Source organism: Ascaphus truei, chromosome 20 (assembly GCF_040206685.1).
Source record: "Ascaphus truei isolate aAscTru1 chromosome 20, aAscTru1.hap1, whole genome shotgun sequence".
Taxonomy (NCBI): domain Eukaryota; kingdom Metazoa; phylum Chordata; class Amphibia; order Anura; family Ascaphidae; genus Ascaphus; species Ascaphus truei.
Genome location: NC_134502.1, coordinates 26,397,869 through 26,413,234, shown reverse-complemented (window position 1 = coordinate 26,413,234; position 15,366 = coordinate 26,397,869). Strand labels below are relative to the sequence as shown.

Sequence of the window (15,366 nt, the reverse complement as noted above, 5' to 3'; positions counted from 1 at the left end):
GAGAGATGTGGGGGGCGAGAGATATGGGGGGAAAGAGAGAGATATGAGGGGAGAGAGAGATATGGGGGGAGAGAGAGATATGAGGGGGCGAGAGAGATATGGGGGGAAAGAGAGATTGGGGGGAGAGAGATATGGGGGGAGAGAGAGATATGGGGGGCGAGAAAGATTTGGGGGGCGAGAGAGATATGGGATGGAGAGCGATATGGAGTTCGAAAGAGATATGGGGGGAGAGATATATGGGGGGAGGGAAAGAGGTGTGGGGGGCACGTGAGAGGGAAAAGGAGAGAGATAATTTGAGAATTGTTTGTTTTCCTTTTTTAAAGCAGAAATGGTGAAAGGCAGAAACTCTTACTTTATATTCATGCTATTAGTTTTCACCCTTTATTGGGGGAGGAGGGGTGGAGGAGTTTCTGTCTGAGCTCCCAATCCCTGGACAATTGTATGCAGGAGGGGGGGGAGAGAGAGTGTGATGTTTGGGAAGGGGGAGGTGCAGAGGTGCATGGGAAGAGAGAGATTGGGGGGGGAGAGGAGGAGGAGGAGTGGTGGTGTTTAAGGAGTTGTTTGTAGGGAGATGCTGTGTTGGGACTGGGTCTTTCCCCTATATACCTTGTAGGGTCTAGAACAAGAGGCTGCTTATCGAGGGATAATACAAGGTGGGTGATTATGGGGACAGGGCAGTTAGTTTTTTACAAGTCTCCTAGTAGGGTAAGAGGGTCACTAAAATTCAGGGAGGCACCTGTCTTTATTGTAAGGTCTGTGTGGTGCATATATATATATCTATATATATATATATATATATAGATATATATATATCTATATATATATATATATATAGATATATATATTCCGTAATGTACTCTGCACTTTACACAGGGGGCAGTGCAGGGAATGATAATACACAGTCAGACGGTAGGAAATCCTGGCCCGGGGAGCTTACACTCGAAAGTGACCCCTGTTCGATGCTTAGCCAGTCCTGGTTTTTACACCCTGATTCCTGATATAGACTGTTTTATTTAGATTGCATGGGGATTGAGAGCCAGTATATAGATGTGTGTGTGTGTGTGTGTGTATATATATAATATATATATATGTGTAAATATATGTGTATATATATGTATATATGTGTGTGTATATATATATATATATATATATATATATATATATATATATATATATATATATATATATATATATTATTATTTTTTCTCCATTTAGTCTCTGTATAGGGACGTGTAAGCTGGGTGGGGTGTGACTCCCCAGGAAGGGGAGGCTGGTTAGTATGTGAGCAGGTAGTCTTTGTCCTCTTGGGAGATGATGGGATTATTGAACACATAGAATTAATACAGGAAATCGCTAATTACCTGGTCTGTGACCTTCCAAATTCCCCTACTGCTTTAGCAGTTTTTTTCCCAGTAACCCGCCTCCTGAGTGCCTTATTGCCCCTGTAACATGTTACTGCAGTAACCCGCCTCCTGAGTGCCTTATTACCCCTGTAACATGTTATTGCAGTAACCCGCCTCCTGAGTGCCTTATTGCCCCTGTAACATGTTACTGCAGTAACCCGCCTCCTGAGTGCCTTATTGCCCCTGTAACATGTTATTGCAGTAACCCGCCTCCTGAGTGCCTTATTGAACCCTGTAACATGTTACTGCAGTAACCCGCCTCCTGAGTGCCTTATTGACACTGTAACATGTTATCGCAGTAACCCGCCTCCTGAGTGCCTTATTGCTCCTGTAACATGTTATTGCAGTAACCCGCCTCCTGAGTGCCTTATTGCCCCTGTAACATGTTATCGCAGTAACACGCCTCCTGAGTGCCTTATTGTCCCTGTAACATGTTATTGCAGTAACCCGGCTCCTGAGTGCCTTATTGCTCCTGTAAAATGTTATTGCAGTAACCCGCCTCCTGAGTGCCTTATTGCCCCTGTAACATGTTATCGCAGTAACACGCCTCCTGAGTGCCTTATTGTCCCTGTAACATGTTATTGCAGTAACCCGCCTCCTGAGTGCCTTATTGCCCCTGTAACATGTTATCGCAGTAACACGCCTCCTGAGTGCCTTATTGTCCCTGTAACATGTTATCGCAGTAACACGCCTCCTGAGTGCCTTATTGTCCCTGTAACATGTTATCGCAGTAACCCGCCTCCTGAGTGCCTTATTGTCCCTGTAACATGTTACTGCCGTAACCCGCCTCCTGAGTGCCTTATTGCCCCTGTAACATGTTATTGCAGTAACCCGGCTCCTGAGTGCCTTATTGCCCCTGTAACATGTTATTGCAGTAACCCGGCTCCTGAGTGCCTTATTGTCCCAGTAACATGTTATTGCAGTAACCCGCCTCCTGAGTGCCTTATTGCCCCTGTAACATGTTATTGCAGTAACCCGCCTCCTGAGTGCCTTATTGTCCCTGTAACATGTTATCGCAGTAACCCGGCTCCTGAGTGCCTTATTGCCCCTGTAACATGTTATTGCAGTAACCCGCCTCCTGAGTGCCTTATTGCCCCTGTAACATGTTATTGCAGTAACCCGCCTCCTGAGTGCCTTATTGCCCCTGTAACATGTTATCGCAGTAACCCGCCTCCTGAGTGCCTTATTGTCCTGTAACATGTTATTGCAGTAACCCGCCTCCTGAGTGCCTTATTGCCCCTGTAACATGTTATTGCAGTAACCCGCCTCCTGAGTGCCTTATTGCCCCTGTAACATGTTATTGCAGTAACCCGCCTCCTGAGTGCCTTATTGCCCCTGTAACATGTTATCGCAGTAACCCGCCTCCTGAGTGCCTTATTGTCCTGTAACATGTTATCGCAGTAACCCGCCTCCTGAGTGCCTTATTGTCCCTGTAACATGTTATCGCAGTAACCCGCCTCCTGAGTGCCTTATTGCCCCTGTAACATGTTATCGCAGTAACCCGCCTCCTGAGTGCCTTATTGGCCCTGTAACGTGTTATTGCAGTAACCCACCTCCTGAGTGCCTTATTGCCCCTGTAACATGTTATTGCAGTAACCCGCCTCCTGAGTGCCTTATTGTCCCTGTAACATGTTATTGCAGTAACCCGCCTCCTGAGTGCCTTATTGCCCCTGTAACATGTTATCGCAGTAACCCGCCTCCTGAGTGCCTTATTGCCCCTGTAACATGTTATCGCAGTAACCCGCCTCCTGAGTGCCTTATTGCCCCTGTAACATGTTATCGCAGTAACCCGGGGTGACGGACAGCCGTCACAGATAGGTCTGATCACGGCGGAGCGGCAGACCGTCGTTATCCAGACTCCGCCCGCTGGGCGCGTCCCCCGGTCCTACTGACCGCAAGGTATCTCCCTAGCCAATCACTCCACAGAACCATTAGAGGGCCAACCACAATTGCCAGGCTCCTATACCCGGGATACCCCCCCCCCCCTCATCCTGGGAACACTGACCCCTGACTACACCCTGGGAATCCTAGCCTGACGTTGGTAGGAGGGTAGCTACCACCCAGAATGACTAGGGGCCCCACCCGAGAGCCACGCTCCTATGCCTGGGACCCAGATTTCAATGAACCCAACCCCCACCGCCATTACCCTGAGAATTCCAGAGCTCCCAGCGCGTTACTGAATCACAAGGCCCATACAGCAACAACCGCAGCGTCTGCGCAAACATCCCAATATACGGTGGGACCAAAGTTAGGCCGCGCTTATCGTTCTTGCTACGGCGTCGCTGAAAAATGCAACTGTAACTGACTTCCAGCGATCGCGACGTCGCGCCGCTCCTACTATAAGCGCACACGGCGGATTCAACACATTTGTTTTGAGGCGATGTCGCCGGCACTGTAAGCGCGGCCTGACACAAACCGTGTGGGCTCACGCTCCGTCACAACAATAGAGCGATTTGAACAAAGGTTTAATCTAGTGGGTACAGCAGGGGCCCGCTCATAAAGTAGTACCGGGAAGGGGGCCGCCATGTCTGCGCATGCGCAGAACGGGGGGTGCAGAGGTCACGCATGCGCAGAACGGGGGGTGCAGAGGTCGCGCATGTGCAGAACGGGGGGTGCAGAGGTCGCGCATGTGCAGAACGGTAGTCGCGCATGGCAGAACGGGGGTGCAGAGGTCGCGCATGTGCAGAACGGTAGTCGCGCATGTGCAGAAGGGGGGTGCAGAGGTCGCGCATGCGCAGAACGGTGGTCACGCATGTGCAGAAGGGGGTGCAGGGGTCGCGTATGCGCAGAACGGTGGTCACGCATGCGCAGAACGGGGGGTGCAGAGGTCGCGCATGCGCAGAACGGTGGTCGCGCATGCGCAGAATGGTGGTCGCGCATGCGCAGAACGGAGGTTGCGCAGAAGGGGAAATTGCCGGTCTGTGCAGGCGCAGGTGCCGAAAATTGCCGGTTCCGCTTTGCGGCGATTTTCGCTTTGCGGCGGGACCATAGATCGGAATCCGCCGCATTACCGGGGCCTGCCAGTACACAGAAGATAACATACAGTCTGCATCAGTAAATGAAAGGGGATTTATTTATCTTTATTTTTTATAACAGTGTTTTTTTTTCTTTCTTTGTAATTAACAAGGATTCAGTGTCACTTGGGGGAGCAGGAATAAAGTCTTTGGGAGGGTGCAGGGCAGTGAGGTAACTGTGCAGGCCTCCATGTTACACACACAGCTCACAGCATCTAAAATGTCTTCCCCTCACAGGCTGACCTGGCTCCTATTAGGACATTGGCTCCATTCAAGCCTATGGGAGTCTGCTGCACCAATCAGGGACTGGTTGCTACGGGAGGGGGGCCAATCAGGGGGATGCTGTATCATGGTGACCTCATAGGCCTGCTCCAGGGCCAATCATTTGGGAGGGGGCGGGGCTTGTCGCGGGCCAATCGGATGGCCCAGATTCAGTAGACCAGAACTCTCCCTGGCGCCAAAAAAAACAGCCCCTGCGCAGGGAGGGGGAGGGGGAGTGTGGGGGCGGGGAGAGAGTGGTGATGGGGGCTGGGAGAGAAAGAGGGGCTAGGAGGGGGAGAGGTGCTGGGGTCTTGGAGAGAGGGGCTGGGAGATAGGTGCTGCAGTCTGGGGGAGAGAAGTGCTGGGGGCTGGGAGAGAGAGGGGCTGGGAGAGTGGTGATGGGGACTGGGAGAGAAAGGGGCTAGGAGGGGGGAGAGGTGCTGGGGGCTGGGAGAGAGGGGCTGGGAGAGAAGTGCTGCAGTCTGGGGGAGAGAAGTGCTGGGGGCTGGGAGAGAGTGGTGATGGGGACTGGGAGAGAAAGAGGGGCTAGGAGGGGGGAGAGGTGCTGGGGTCTGGGAGAGAAAGGGGCTAGGAGGGGGGAGAGGTGCTGGGGTCTGGGAGAGAGAGGTGCTGGGGTCTGGGAGGGAAAGAGGGGCTAGGAGGGGGGAGAGGTGCTGGGGTCTGGGAGAGAGAGGGTCTGGGGGCTGGGAGAGAGGTGCTAGGAGAGGTGATGGGGCAGGGAGAGATGTGATGGGGGCTGGCAGAAAGGTGCTGGGGTCTGGGAGAGAGAGGTGCTGGGGTCTGGGAGAGAGGTGCTGGGGTCTGGGAGAGAGAGGTGCTGGGGTCTGGGAGAGAGAGGTGCTGGGGTCTGGGAGAGAGAGGTGATGGGGTCTGGGAGAGAGAGAGAGGTGATGGGGTCTGGGAGAGAGAGAGGTGCTGGGATCTGGGAGAGAGGGGTGCTGGGGGCTGGGAGAGGGGCTGGGAGAGAGGTGCTGAGATCTGGGAGAGAGGTGCTGGGGTCTGGGAGAGAGAGGTGCTGGGGTCTGGGAGAGAGGGGCTAGGAGGGGGGAGATTGGCTGGGGTCTGGAAGAGAGAGGTGCTGGAGTCTGGGAGAGAGAGGGGTGCTGGGGTCTGGGAGAGAGGGGCTGAGAGAGGGAGAGGGGCTGGGAGAGGGAGAGGGGCTGGGAGGGGGAGAGGTGCTGGGGTCTGGGAGGGGGAGAGGTGCTGGGGTCTGGGAGGGGGAGAGGTGCTGGAGTCTGGAAGAGTGAGAGGGGCTGGGAGGGGGAGAGGTGCTGGGGTCTGGGAGGGGGAGAGGTGCTGGGGTCTGGGAGGGGGAGAGGTGCTGGGGTCGGAGAGAGGTGCTGGGGTCTGGGAGAGAGAGAGGTGCTGGAGTCTGGGAGAGAGGTGCTGGGGTCTGGGAGAGAGAGAGGTGCTGGAGTCTGGGAGGGGGGGAGGTGCTGGGGTCTGGGAGGGGGAGAGGTGCTGGGGTCTGGGAGAGAGAGGTGCTGGGGTCTGGGAGAGAGAGAGTCTGGGAGGGGGAGAGGTGCTGGAGTCTGGGAGAGAGAGGTGCTGGGGTCTGGGAGAGAGAGAGGTGCTGGGGTCTGGGAGAGAGGTGCTGGGGTCTGGGAGAGAGAGGGGTGCTGGGGGCTGGGAGAGAGAGAGGTGCTGGAGTCTGGGAGAGGGAGAGGTGCTGGGGTCTGGGAGGGGGAGAGGTGCTGGGGTCTGGGAGAGAGAGGGGTGCTGGGGTCTGGGAGAGAGAGGTGCTGGGGTCTGGGAGAGAGAGAGAGAGAGAGGTGCTGGAGTCTGGGAGAGAGGGGCTGGAGTCTGGGAGAGGGAGGGTCTGGGGGCTGGGAGAGAGGGGCTGGGAGAGAGAGAGGTGCTGGAGTCTGGGAGAGAGAGGGTCTGGGAGAGAGAGAGGTGCTGGAGTCTGGGAGAGAGAGGGTCTGGGGTCTGGGAGAGAGGGGCTGGAGTCTGGGAGAGGGAGGTGATGTGGGCTGGGAGGGGGAGAGGTGCTGGAGTCTGGGGGAGAGAGAGGGGCTGGGAGAGAGAGGTGAGGGGGGCTGGGAGAAGGGGTCGGTGAGGGAGGGGCTGGTGCAGCCCCCTCCATCACATCCGGCTCCTGAGTGCCTTATTGCCCCTGTAACATGTTATCGCCGTAACACGCCTCCTGAGTGCCTTATTGCCCCTGTAACATGTTATCGCAGTAACCCGCCTCCTGAGTGCCTTATTGCCCCTGTAACATGTTATCGCAGTAACCCGGCTCCTGAGTGCCTTATTGCCCCTGTAACGTGTTATCGCAGTAACCCGCCTCCTGAGTGCCTTATTGCCCCTGTAACATGTTATCGCAGTAACCCGCCTCCTGAGTGCATTATTGCCCCTGTAACATGTTACTGCAGTAACCCGCCTCCTGAGTGCCTTATTGTCCCTGTAACATGTTATTGCAGTAACCCGCCTCCTGAGTGCCTTATTGCCCCAGTAACATGCTATCGCAGTAACCCGCCTCCTGAGTGCCTTATTGCCCCTGTAACATGTTACTGCAGTAACCCGCCTCCTGAGTGCCTTACTGTCACGGGAGACCAGGCATTTATACCGGGATCACATCACTGAGCAAAACCAAGAAGTTAGACAAATTATCGTTTGATTCCATAGAAACAGACATACACACACTGCATGTACAAATAACAGGAGGAAACACACTTACTGGGGGATCTGCGCTACAAAACTAGCCTTTCCTTGCTGAAATAGCACAGAAAACCAAAATCTTTTGGTTACCGGGAGTTACCCGCACAAATCCTGCAACTCCATTCGGCCTGAGTTACCAGACACCACTGCGGTATCTTTTCCAGAGCTGCCAATATTCCTTGACCGGGAGATTAGTACCAAACGTCCTGGTACTTCTTTTCGACTTGTAGTTCCAGCTACGCTCCTTTCTCCGAACTTGACCCCGAAAAGTGGGACTTAGAAAAATGCCTTGCCTTGAAAAATGTCTGAAGCCGACTCGCGTCCATTTCTCCCAAGGCATCTTTTGGTGATTTTTTTTTCCAAATTTGCCGCCGTTTGTCTTGGCGCTTAGAAAGTGAGGACCGGATTGGCTGCTGGGGTTTCTTACAGTATTTCAGTCCCATTCATGAAATACTACAGCCAATCCGAGCGTGGGAGAATTACGCTCGGCCAATCGGAGCGTTTGCCAGTCTACCGAAGCCGGGCAAGGTTGGATTTGAAATCTGACGGGACCATGCGCCAACCTGGCAACCTCTACCACCTGTGAGTCAGAAGCCACCCGTGGAGTTGGGGCGTCGCAAGGTCTGGGCAAATGGTCGCCCGATGGCTTCCGTTCAGCCCAGGACGCGGGTACTTGAGTCTTAACTCCTCCGCCCAAAATGGCTTTCACACCTTGGCAATTTCTGTGGCTTTCAAGTCCGGGACCCAAGCAGAGTTAGTGGCACCAACTTGGTAGCCAACTGGTCTCTCGGAACCACAGGCTTGGAAATCCCCAGCTCGTATACAGTGCATAAAAAAAAAAAATATCTATATATACCTTTTTTTTTTTTAATACACCATGTTAATAAAAAAATAGCACAAAATTCTTCTCAGTCCCTCGTCCCCTAGGATCTACTGATCTACTGAAAAGACGCGCACGTTCGTTTTCCGAGCTTCTAGACCTTCCTATAAGAAGTTTGCTAAAAAAAATGGTGCTTCAAATAAGGCTTGGGTTAAGTTGCAGAGTTGCTTCTATTGTACTGAAGCTGGACTTGGAAATAATTTCACTCTGGCAACCTCATGGCTGGTTGGAGACACTCCGAACCCCTATGCTGGGTTCTGGGCATATACTGTTGGACTCCCACTAAACTAGGGACCCCTGACTATACCGGGGATACGCGTATCTTTATGCCCCCTTTTTTACCTTTCTGGTCTGTGCTGAAGCAGGGCCTCGTGGCGGGGAGCCGCATAACTGCTTCCCAGGTAGGACTTTGTCCGGAGGTCTGTGTCTACACGTACCCGGGAATCTGACTCGCCTCCCGGGTACATTTTTGGGGTGGCCAGCAACTCTGGTCCCCAGCTAGCTAGACACAATCCGACAACACTTTTACCGCAAAGGCCCCCCCCCCTGAAACTCATAGCCTGAGAATCTCCACTGGTTAGCACTCCTGGAGAGGCAAAAGACACACACACACAGTCTTTATTGTCACATATTTCACATACAATGCATGGCAGTACATATACGACGGTCAGGCCCAAGAGCTGACACTCTAGGGCCCCAAAACATGGACCAGGGGCAACCAAGTGGGCTTGATCTTTATTAGTGAGCCAGGTACCAGTAACATGTTATTGCAGTAACCCGCCTCCTGAGTGCCTTATTGCCCCTGTAACATGTTATTGCAGTAACCCGCCTCCTGAGTGCCTTATTGCCCCTGTAACATGTTATTGCAGTAACCCGCCTCCTGAGTGCCTTATTGCCCCTGTAACATGTTATCGCAGTAACCCGCCTCCTGAGTGCCTTATTGCCCCTGTAACGTGTTATCGCAGTAACCCGCCTCCTGAGTGCCTTATTGTCCCTGTAACATGTTATTGCAGTAACCCGCCTCCTGAGTGCCTTATTGCCCCTGTAACATGTTACTGCAGTAACCCGCCTCCTGAGTGCATTATTGCCCCTGTAACATGTTATCGCAGTAACCCGCCTCCTGAACGCCTTATTATCCCTGTAACATGTTATTGCAGTAACCCGCCTCCTGAGTGCCTTATTGCCCCTGTAACATGTTATTGCAGTAACCCTCCTCCTGAGTGCCTTATTGCCCCTGTAACATGTTACTGCAGTAACCCGCCTCCTGAGTGCCTTATTGCCCCTGTAACATGTTATTGCAGTAACCCGCCTCCTGAGTGCCTTATTGTCCCTGTAACATGTTATTGCAGTAACCCGCCTCCTGAGCGCCTTATTGCCCCTGTAACATGTTATCGCAGTAACCCGCCTCCTGAGTGCCTTATTGCCCCTGTAACTTGTTATTCCAGTAGCCCGCCTCATGAGTGCCTTATTGCGTCTGTAACATGTTACTGCAGTAACCCCCCTCCTGAGTGCCTTATTGCGTCTGTAACATGTTACTGCAGTAACCCGCCTCCTGAGTGCCTTATTGCGTCTGTAACATGTTACTGCAGTAACCCGCTTCCTGAGTGCCTTATTGCCCTGTAACAAGTTATTGCAGTAACCCGGCTCCTGAGTGCCTTATTGCCCCTGTAACATGTTATCGCAGTAACCCGCCTCCTGAGTGCCTTATTGCCCCTGTAACATGTTACTGCAGTAACCGCCTCCTGAGTGCCTTATTGCCCCTGTAACATGTTATTGCAGTAACCCGCCGCCTGAGTGCCTTATTGCCCTGTAACATGTTATTGCAGTAACCCTTCCTCCTGAGTGCCTTATTGCCCCAGTAACATGCTATCGCAGTAACCCGCCTCCTGAGTGCCTTATTGCCCCTGTAACATGTTACTGCAGTAACCCGCCTCCTGAGTGCCTTACTGTCACGGGAGGACCAGGCATTTATACCGGGATCACATCACTGAGCAAAACCAAGAAGTTAGACAAATTATCGTTTGATTCCATAGAAACAGACATACACACACTGCATGTACAAATAACAGGAGGAAACACACTTACTGGGGGATCTGCGCTACAAAACTAGCCTTTCCTTGCTGAAATAGCACAGAAAGCCAAAATCTTTTGGTTACCGGGAGTTACCCGCACAATCCTGCAACTCCATTCGGCCTGAGTTACCAGACACCACTGCGGTATCTTTTCCAGAGCTGCCAATATTCCTTGACCGGGAGATTAGTACCAAACGTCCTGGTACTCCTTTTCGACTCGTAGTTCCAGCTACGCTCCTTTCTCCGAACTTGGCCCCGAAAAGTGGGACTTGGAACAGTGCCTTGCCTTGAAAAATGTCTGAAGCCGACTCACGTCCATTTCTCCCAAGGCATCTTTTGGTGATTTTTTTTTCAAATTTGCCGCCGTTTGTCTTGGCGCTTAGAAAGTGAGGACCGGATTGGCTGCTGGGGTTTCTTACAGTATTTCAGTCCCATTCATGAAATACAACAGCCAATCCGAGCGTGGGAGAATTGCGCTCGGCCAATCGGAGCGTTTGCCAGTCTACCGAAGCCGGGCAAGGTTGGATTTGAAATCTGACGGGGGGCATGCGCCAACCTGGCAACCTCTGCCACCTGTGAGTCAAGCCACCCGTGGAGTTGGGGCGTCGCGAGGTCTGGGCAAATGGTCGCCCGATGGCTTCCGTTCAGCCCAGGACGCGGGTACTTGAGTCTTAACTCCTCCGCCCAAAATGGCTTTCACACCTTGGCAATTTCTGTGGCTTTCAAGTCCGGGACCCGAGCAGAGTTAGTGGCACCAACTTGGTAGCCAACTGGTCTCTGGGAACCACAGGCTTGGAAATCCCCAGCTCGTATACAGTGCATAAAAAAAAAAAATATCTATATATACTTTTTTTTTTTTTAATACACCATGTTAATAAAAAAATAGCACAAAATTCTTCTCAGTCCCTCGTCCCCTAGGATCTACTGATCTACTGAAAAGACGCGCACGTTCGTTTTCCGAGCTTCTAGACCTTCCTATAAGAAGTTTGCTAAAAAAAAAATGGTGCTTCAAATAAGGCTTGGGTTAAGTTGCAGAGTTGCTTCTATTGTACTGAAGCTGGACTTGGAAATAATTTCACTCTGGCAACCTCATGGCTGGTTGGAGACACTCCGAACCCCTACACTGGGTCCGGGGGTTCTGGGCATATACTGTTGGACTCCCACTAAACTAGGGACCCCTGACTATACCGGGGATACGCGTATCTTTATGCCCCCTTTTTTACCTTTCTGGTCTGTGCTGAAGCAGGGCCTCGTGGCGGGGAGCCGCGTGACTGCTTCCCAGGAAGGACTTTGTCCGGAGGTCTGTGTCTACACGTAACCCGGGAATCTGACTCGCCTCCCGGGTACATTTTTGGGGTGGCCAGCAACTCTGGTCCCCAGCTAGCTAGACGCAATCCGACAACACTTTTACCGCAAAGGCCCCCCCCCCCCCCTGAAACTCATAGCCTGAGAATCTCCACTGGTTAGCACTCCTGGAGAGGCAAAAGACACACACACGCAGTCTTTATTGTCGCATATTTCACTTACAATGCATGGCAGTACATATACGACGGTCAGGCCCAAGAGCTGACACTCTAGGGCCCCAAAACATGGACCAGGGGCAACCAAGTGGGCTTGATCTTTATTAGTGAGCCTAGTTACCCCCTCACCGTCACACTTATTGCCCCTGTAACATGTTATTGCAGTAACCCGCCTCCTGAGTGCCTTATTGCCCATGTAACATGTTATTGCAGTAACCCGCCTCCTGAGTGCCTTATTGCTCCTGTAACATGTTATCGCAGTAACCCGCCTCCTGAGTGCCTTATTGCCCCTGTAACATGTTATCGCAGTAACCCGCCTCCTGAGTGCCTTATTATCCCTGTAACATGTTATCGCAGTAACCCGCCTCCTGAGTGCCTTATTATCCCTGTAACATGTTATCGCAGTAACCCGCCTCCTGAGTGCCTTATTGCTCCTGTAACATGTTATCGCAGTAACCCGCCTCCTGAGTGCCTTATTGCCCCTGTAACATGTTATCGCAGTAACCCGCCTCCTGAGTGCCTTATTATCCCTGTAACATGTTATCGCAGTAACCCGCCTCCTGAGTGCCTTATTATCCCTGTAACATGTTATCGCAGTAACCCGCCTCCTGAGTGCCTTATTGCTCCTGTAACATGTTATCGCAGTAACCCGCCTCCTGAGTGCCTTATTGCCCCTGTAACATGTTACTGCAGTAACCCGCCTCCTGAGTGCCTTATTGTCCCTGTAACATGTTATTGCAGTAACCCGGCTCCTGAGTGCCTTATTATCCCTGTAACATGTTATCGCAGTAACCCGCCTCCTGAGTGCCTTATTACCTGTGTCTGATATTTTCAGGGCTCTTCCTGGGGTGTGACGCTCTGCGGGTGATATGACGGTCACTTACACCGCCCGTGTGGCTAACGCCCGGTTTGGGGGATTTCACAGTCTTTTGATGATCTGGAGGGGGAGTATTTACAAACTCTTATACAAGGAACTCATCGTCTTCATCTGTTTGTACCTCACCTTCAGCATCACATACAGGTGAGATGCTCTGCACTGCTCTTGCAAGGAGGGGTTAAGGAGCGGCGCTCTGCAGCTCTTTGGCAGGGAGAGTGGCTAAGGGAGAGACGCTCTGCAGGTCGGGCAGGGAGCGATGCTCTGCGGGTCTCTGGCAGGGAGAGGGTTTAAAGGAGTGACGCTCTGTGGTCTCTGGCAGGGAGAGGGGTTAAGGGAGCGACACTCTGCGGGTCTCTGGCAGGGAGAGGGGGTAAGGGAGAGACGCTCTGCAGGGTGCGTGCATGGTGTCACCGGGTCTCTTGTCCCCTCAGGTTCTTTCTGTCCGAGGATCAAAGACGTGACTTTGAGAAAGTGTCAATTTACTGTAATCATTACTCAAACCTCATCCCCGTGTCATTCGTACTGGGTGAGAATCTGGATCTATAGACTCTCTGTCTCTCCCCCCCTATCCCCCCCTCTCCCGTCTCCTCCCCCTCTCCCATCTCTGTCCCCCCTCCCGTCTTTCTCCCCCCCCCCCCCACTCCCGTCTCTTTCTCCCCCCCCCCCCACTCCCGTCTCTTTCTCCCCCACTCCCGTCTCTTTCTCCCCCACTCCCGTCTCTTTCTCCCCCCCCCCCCACTCCCGTCTCTTTCTCCCCCCCCCACTTCCGTCTCTTTCCCCCCCACTCCCGTCTCTTTCTCCCCCCCCCACTCCCGTCTCTTTCTCCCCCCCCCACTCCCGTCTCTTTCTCCCCCCCCCACTCCCGTCTCTTTCTCCCCCCCCCACTCCCGTCTCTTTCTCCCCCCCCCCCACTCCCGTCTCTTTCTCCCCCCCCCCACTCCCGTCTCTTTCTCCCCCCCCCACTCCCGTCTCTTTCTCCCCCCCCCCACTCCCGTCTCTTTCTCCCCCCCCCACTCCCGTCTCTTTCTCCCCCCCCCACTCCCGTCTCTTTCTCCCCCCCCCCACTCCCGTCTCTTTCTCCCCCCACTCCCGTCTCTGTCTCCCCCCCCACACACTCCCGTCTCTGTCTCCCCCCCCCACACACTCCCGTCTCTGTCTCCCCCCCCACACACTCCCGTCTCTGTCTCCCCCCCCACACACACTCCCGTCTCTGTCTCCCCCCCCCACACACTCCCGTCTCTGTCTCCCCCCCCCCCCACAGTCCCGGCTCTGTCTCCCCCCCCCCCCCACTCCCGTCTTTCTCCCCCCCCCCCACTCCCGTCTTTCTCCCCCCCCCCACTCCCGTCTCTTTCTCCCCCCCCCCACTCCCGTCTCTTTCTCCCCCCCCCCACTCCCGTCTCTTTCTCCCCCCCCCACTCCCGTCTCTTTCCCCCCCCCCACTCCCGTCTCTTTCTCCCCCCCCCCCCACTCCCGTCTCTTTCTCCCCCCCCCACTCCCGTCTCTTTCTCCCCCCCCCACTCCCGTCTCTTTCTCCCCCCCCCCACTCCCGTCTCTTTCTCCCCCCCCCACTCCCGTCTCTTTCTCCCCCCCCCACTCCCGTCTCTTTCTCCCCCCCCCACTCCCGTCTCTTTCTCCCCCCCCCACTCCCGTCTCTTTCTCCCCCCCCCACTCCCGTCTCTTTCTCCCCCCCCCCCACTCCCGTCTCTTTCTCCCCCCCCCCCACTCCCGTCTCTTTCTCCCCCCACTCCCGTCTCTTTCTCCCCCCCCCAACTCCCGTCTCTCTTTCTCCCCCCCCCAACTCCCGTCTCTTTCTCCCCCCCCCACTCCCGTCTCTTTCTCCCCCCCCCCCCCACTCCCGTCTCTTTCTCCCCCCCCCCACTCCCGTCTCTTTCTCCCCCCCCCCACTCCCGTCTCTTTCTCCCCCCCCACTCCCGTCTCTTTCTCCCCCCCCCACTCCCGTCTCTTTCTCCCCCCCCCCCACTCCCGTCTCTTTCTCCCCCCCCCCCACTCCCGTCTCTTTCTCCCCCCCCCACTCCCGTCTCTTTCTCCCCCCCCCCCCGTCTCTTTCTCCTCCCCCCCTCCCGGCTCTTTCTCCCCCCCCTCCCATCTCTTTCTCCCCCCCCCCCACTCCCGTCTCTTTCTCCCCCCCCACTCCCGTCTCCCTCTCCCCCCGACACTCCCGTCTCCCTCTCTCCCCCCCTTTCCCGTCTCTCTCCCCCCCTCTCCCGTGTCTCTCTCTTCCCCCCTCTCCCGTCTCTTCCCCCCTCTCCCGTCTCTTCCCCCCCCCCCCACTCCCGTGTCTCTCTCCCCCCCTCTCATGTCTCTCTCACTCTCCCCCCTTCTCTCACCCGCTCCCTCCCCACAGGTTTTTACATAACCCTGATAGTGAATCGCTGGTGGAATCAGTACCAGTCTATACCGCGCCCGGACAGCCTCATGTGCGTCATCTCGACGACCGTGCACGGGACGGACGAGCAAGGACGCCTGTACCGCCGCACTCTCATGCGCTACTGCAGCCTGTCAGCGCTCCTCATCCTGCGCTCTGTCAGCACCGCAGTCTTCAAGAGGTTCCCAACCATGGATCATGTGGTGGAGGCCGGTGAGAACACGGCCCCCCCCCCTTTCCTTCTCTCTCCCCCCTCCTCGCCTCTCCTGTC

The 15,366-nt window shown here is 54.6% G+C and overlaps 1 protein-coding gene across 1 annotated transcript in view; it reads left to right on the top strand.

Moving 5' to 3' along the window:
* Window positions 1-15,366, top strand: part of LOC142471047 (bestrophin-2-like) — a 92,088-nt gene that overhangs the window by 75,422 nt on the left and 1,300 nt on the right. The window contains exons 2-4 of the mRNA XM_075577847.1: window positions 12,668-12,853; window positions 13,141-13,235; window positions 15,075-15,308. Of these exons, the coding sequence (XP_075433962.1) occupies window positions 12,702-12,853; window positions 13,141-13,235; window positions 15,075-15,308 (481 nt within the window). The 5' untranslated portion in view covers window positions 12,668-12,701. The remainder of the gene's footprint in view (window positions 1-12,667; window positions 12,854-13,140; window positions 13,236-15,074; window positions 15,309-15,366) is intronic.